Source organism: Eleutherodactylus coqui, chromosome 6, assembly GCF_035609145.1.
Source record: "Eleutherodactylus coqui strain aEleCoq1 chromosome 6, aEleCoq1.hap1, whole genome shotgun sequence".
NCBI lineage: Eukaryota > Metazoa > Chordata > Amphibia > Anura > Eleutherodactylidae > Eleutherodactylus > Eleutherodactylus coqui.
In genome coordinates, this window is record NC_089842.1 from 14,562,651 (window position 1) to 14,568,852 (window position 6,202).

Consider the following 6,202-nt stretch of genomic DNA (forward strand, 5'->3'; position numbering starts at 1 on the left):
CACTACTACGCCCCCCACCACCACCACAGTAACCACTACTACGCCCCCCCCCACACCACCACAGTAACCACTACTACGCCCCCCCCCACACCACCACAGTAACCACTACTACGCGCCCCCCCCCACACCGCCACAGTAACCACTACTACGCCCCCCACCACCACCACAGTAACCACTACTACGCGCCCCCCCCCCCCACACCACCACAGTAACCACTACTACGCGCCCCCCCCCACACCGCCACAGTAACCACTACTACGCCCCCCCCCACCACCACAGTAACCACTACTACGCCCCCCCCACCACCACAGTAACCACTACTACGCGCCCCCCCCCACACCACCACAGTAACCACTACCACGCGCCCCCCCCCACACCACCACAGTAACCACTACCACGCGCCCCCCCCCCACACCGCCACAGTAACCACTACTACGCCCCCCCCCCCACACCACCACAGTAACCACTACTACGCGCCCCCCCACCACACCACCACAGTAACCACTACTACGCGCCCCCCCCCACACCACCACAGTAACCACTACTACGCGCCCCCCCCCACACCACCACAGTAACCACTACTACGCGCCCCCCCCCCACACCACCACAGTAACCACTACTACGCGCCCCCCCCCCACACCACCACAGTAACCACTACTACGCGCCCCCCCCCCACACCGCCACAGTAACCACTACTACGCGCCCCCCCCCCACACCGCCACAGTAACCACTACTACGCGCCCCCCCCCACACCACCACAGTAACCACTACTACGCGCCCCCCCCCCCACACCGCCACAGTAACCACTACTACGCCCCCCCCCACACCGCCACAGTAACCACTACTACGCCCCCCACCACCACCACAGTAACCAGTACTACGCGCCCCCCCCCCCCACACCACCACAGTAACCACTACTACGCGCCCCCCCCCACACCACCACAGTAACCACTACTACTTGCCCCCCCCCCCACCACAGTAACCACTACTACGTGCCCCCCCACCACAGTAACCACTACTACACGCCCCCCCCCCCACCACCACAGTAACCACTACTACGCGCCCCCCCCCCACACCACCACAGTAACCACTACTACGCGCCCCCCCCCCACACCACCACAGTAACCACTACTACGCGCCCCCCCCCCCCCACCACCACAGTAACCACTACTACGCGCCCCCCCCCCCCCCCACACCACCACAGTAACCACTACTACGTGCCCCCCCCCACCACCACCACAGTAACCACTACTACGTGCCCCCCCCCACCACCACAGTAACCACTACTACACGCCCCCCCCCACCACCACAGTAACCACTACTACACGCCCCCCCCCCACCACCACAGTAACCACTACTACACGCCCCCCCCCCCCACCACAGTAACCACTACTACGCGTCCCCCCCACACCACCACAGTAACCACTACTACGCGTCCCCCCCACACCACCACAGTAACCACTACTACACGCCCCCCCCCCACCACAGTAACCACTACTACGCGTCCCCCCCACCACCACCACCGTAACCACTACTACGCGTCCCCCCCACCACCACCACCGTAACCACTACTACACGCCCCCCCCACCACCACCACAGTAACCACTACTACACGCCCCCCCCCCACCACCACCACAGTAACCACTACTACGCGTCCCCCCCACACCACCACAGTAACCACTACTACGCGCCCCCCCCCCACACCACCACAGTAACCACTACCACGCGCCCCCCCCCCACACCGCCACAGTAACCACTACTACGCCCCCCCCCCCACACCACCACAGTAACCACTACGCGCCCCCCCACCACACCACCACAGTAACCACTACTACGCGCCCCCCCCCCACACCACCACAGTAACCACTATTACGCGCCCCCCCCCCACCACCACCGTAACCACTATTACGCGCCCCCCCCACCACCACCACCGTAACCACTATTACACCCCCCACCACTACTACACCCCCCCCCCCACCACCACTACTGTATCCACTACTACGCCCCCCCCCCACCACTACTACACACACCACACACCCCCCACCACTACTGTATCCACTACTACCCCCAGCAGAACCAGAAATAGCCCCACGACCACTGCAGTACCCACTACTACCCCTACCAGTGACCACCACTACAGTGACCACTACTACCCACACCAGTGCCCACCACTATGGTAACCACTACTACCCCCTTCAGTACCCACTACTACCCCTACCAGAACCAGGAATACCCCCACGAACACCGCAGTAACCACTTATACCCCCACCATAGGTCTTGTGCCAACACACACCGGTCACGATGCCCACCACAACACGCAGCGCCCCTCACCCCCTCCCAGACACTGTCGGTATCGCCAGGCTCTTACCCGTTTCCATCCTGACACCCGCACTCCGCTGTCATCTCTCTAACGGCCGCCGGCAGTGGGACTGTGCGCGGGGCATGTCGGGAAATGTAGTTCCCTCCTCCTGCAGCCCCTCCTCCTCCTCCTCCAGCCCGTTTATACTGAGGAGACTGTGAGGTGTACCAGCCTGAGTTTATACAGGGCAGCACTGCAGGGACAACCAATCAGAGCACGGCTTTCATCCTTACACCTGCCCTGAAGAAATGAGAGCTGGAAGCCGATTGGTTGCTGTGGGCGCCCCTCACTGGCCGTAGATTGTGAATGGGTTTTCCATCTATTAACACTATAGTGTCCTGTGAGTGGGATATAAATATAACGGGTTCATGTAATTGTGTAACCAATAAGAGCGGCTGCCATCCCTTATACTGCTTATACAGAGCTAAAGCCGCGCCGTGACGGGTTGCTACGGGCAACAGCTTTGTTTACTTTCTTTAAACTCCTGTAATATTTTCACCGTTCCCTCAGCGGCGCTTCCCTGGCGTCCCAAAGCGTTAAATGTCCTTTCTTACGTTCCGCCCAGCGGAGGTAGCAGTCCTGCCGCATATTACACCAGTATTAGCGGTGACACATGTAGCTGGCGTGTTTGACTCACCTGGTGTTACAGGGAGTCGCCCCGTGTTTAGCCGCCCTCACCGAGTCACCCAGAGTTTAAGAGAGGCTAAAAATAGGGCGAAAAGCAGAATCCGCCATTAGTCCAATGGTTTAATAGCGTCGTGTACACTCACCCTCCTCGCCGCCGCCATCCAGCATCACGTGTGCGGAGGGGAGACCTGAGGCCAGTGTCAATCAGACGCCGTTCAGGACACTAGAAAAGTTGAGCCGACATCCTTCCCCCTTCATTGAATCTACGGTGATGATAGGTATAAGATAGAGATATTGGTAAAGCGTCCCTCCACCATCTGTAGCCATGTGCCGCTCAGGATACTGGGAAAGCTGGATCCAATGTTCTAATCTACGCTTCCTCCCTCACATCTGATATGCATTCATCCATAGGACCTCCGTTGTCCCAATAAGAGCTTATTGGTGTGTAAATGAAGCTCACACTGTATACCGAAGATAGAAGGAACGCTGTCTTCTGTACACAGCTACTGTGTTCTCGGAGCGCTCAGACGGTATACAGCTGAGCGGGGTATGCAGAAGACAGCTGGAACACTGTCTTCTGCATACTTCTGCTGTGTTCTTGGAGCGCTCAGCTGCTATATAGCTCTGAGCTTGGTATGCAGAAGACAGCTGGAGCGCTGTCTTCTGCATACTTCTGCTGTGTTCTCAGAGCGGGATACCAGCTGAAACAATAGTACCAGCGGTATCCCGCTGAGAACTCAGCCTGCGGTGCTGATAAGGCTCATCGCTGATTTTTAGGTTGCTAAAAAGTTAGCGATGAGCGAACGTGCACGAGGGCCGCGCGTTTAGACAACGATTATCGCTCAAAAGATGGCTTTATAATCGTTGTGTCTCAATGGGCCTTTAGGAAGCTCACTTATCTAAGGCTGAATTTCCCAGACGATTGGGCAGTGTCCAAGGGAAATTTGTTATTAAAGATTCTGGGCCGTACCAAAGTCCTGTACCGATATGAATCATATTTTCAGAATTGGGCGACCCAACCAAACAAAACACATCTACACGCAGTGAGGTCCGAGGCCCAGAACCGCATATCTGGGAAAATATAGATCTGACCATATACATGTGTAGGCTCTATGCGTAGGTACAATCATGACTAAAAATATGCTGGACCGATATTCACGATCGGCCGCCGTCTCGCCGAGATGTGACTGAAACTAGGGAATTACCCTGTTTCCCTGAAAATAAGACACAGCATGATTTTCCAGAATTTCAGAGGATGCAAAATGATTTTTCAGGCTTTTTGAGGATGCTTGAAATATAAGCCCTATTCCAAAATTAAGCCCTGCTAACGGTTAATTAAAAAAGTCAATTTAAATAGTGTCCAGGCAGCTATACATGTAAAAAACTTAAACCTTTTTGAACAAAAATTAATATAAGACACTGTCTTATTTTCGGGGAAACACTGTATTTTTCAGAGTTCCTACAAATCCAACCCTCCTCTGTATGACCTCAGAGGCGGCAGGGAGGAGGGGTGTACTAAGGGACCCTTTGAAATGTGGGACCTCACAGGTCCAAATTGTCAATCCACAGAGCTATATTTTGGTATATGGCGCCCCTCTGTTCTGGATCGCCGCCACCCATACCCTTTGGGCCATGTATCCCAAAATCTGGTAACTTTCTTTTATTTTATCCCGTTTACTTTTAACTACTGCTGGGTGTATTCACACTGTAATCCTTATTCTCCCATGTAACAACCTTTTTGTGTATCTTTGAACATTTTACATATTGCACTGCTAGACCTTTTCTAGAATAAATCTGCAATTTATCAGTTAAGCCTTGTCCGTTTTAAAAAACGAACCATATATTCCAAAGATTGTGTTCATAATTCATAAATCTGGTTCCAGTTTACCATTGAGACTGGTGGTGGCAGCGATTTATATGGGTATTCTAGAGCTCTGGAGTGCGTTAGAACGGATCAGGTGAATTTGAGCTTTCGCTTTACATGCGTGCAGAAGGCTGGAAAAGCTGGGTACAAATCAGCCTGTATTCTAACGACTTCAAGCTTGCAATACGGCAGAGTGATCGAGGACAGAGGTGGGATTGATCGGTATCGTCCCTTCTCCTTTCGCCTTCACTCCAATACAGGACAAATTGGTTTGCAGTGCAGGGCCAGGCGGATTGCTGTAGAATTGTGGCCAAACGTGATGGTCGCTTGTCTGTAGACTTGCAGAGTCTCGGAGAGCTGGGTACCAGTCACTCCACAATCTAAGCCTCCTCCTCGCTCATCTGTACGTGACAAATCGGTGGCAGCGGTGGGATACTTAAAACATTTGTGCCAGAATTAGGCAATTAATTCTCATACAAAAAAGGTTAGCGGACTCTTTGCGATGATCGCCGAAAACTTTTACAAGGCTCTGACTCAGTGCTAATATTTCTTGTTTGGGAGTAGGGCTCTACTGTGTGAACCCCCAGACAGTCCCCCCCACCCACCCTTCCTCCTTGTTTTCTATTCTATCTTTTATTTGGCAAGCAACTGTGGAGATGGCAGCTGATGAAAAGCATGAAGTGCCGATGACCCCCTGTTCCAAGAGACGTCTAAAGGTTCGAAAGACCTGTTGGTGGAGGATGATGCCCTACATCAGTTGTGTGAAACGGACCCTGAGCGGTACGTGCAGATCATTCTTCAGCGGCTTCAAGCTGCCAGACCCCAGGCTGAAAGAGAGGCCGCAGCTGCCGGACCCCAGGCTGAAAGAGAGGCCGCAGCTGCCGGACCCCAGGCTGAAAGAGAGGCCGCAGCTGCCGGACCCCAGGCTGAAAGAGATCACCAGTTGCTGGTGGCGGAGCTCAAGAGCACAGACAAGCGAGTTCAGCAGCACGAGTACCATGCAACCCTGGCAAGAATACTGCCATGTCCCAGAGAAAGAAGGGGTTCTGGACATTTTCCCGAGGGGGTTTGAAAAGGTCTGTCACCAGTACCAGCTGCACACCGAGCAATGGGCCAGGTACTCAATCCCAGGGCATACGGGCAAGACCCTGAAGGGGCTGCAGAAATGCCCCGAGAACAAGATGGTGACTACGCAATCATCAAAGCAGCCACGATCCGGCAGTGGATCCACGGGCAACCCATCACACAGGAGGAAGATACAGTGCTGCAGGAGTAGTTCCTGGAGACTGGTACAGCCAACATCTGCCAGTTTGTTCGGGGCCGTGACCCCAAAGATACTGGCAGCTACATCG

The 6,202-nt window shown here is 54.5% G+C and overlaps 1 protein-coding gene across 1 annotated transcript in view; it reads right to left on the reverse strand.

Annotated features, from left to right (window-relative positions):
- ATP13A2 (ATPase cation transporting 13A2) overlaps window positions 1-2,437 on the reverse strand; it is a 46,754-nt gene extending 44,317 nt beyond the window's left edge. The window contains exon 1 of the mRNA XM_066606335.1: window positions 2,369-2,437. Within this exon, the coding sequence (XP_066462432.1) occupies window positions 2,369-2,378 (10 nt within the window). The 5' untranslated portion in view covers window positions 2,379-2,437. The remainder of the gene's footprint in view (window positions 1-2,368) is intronic.
- Window positions 2,438-6,202: the final 3,765 nt, after the last annotated feature.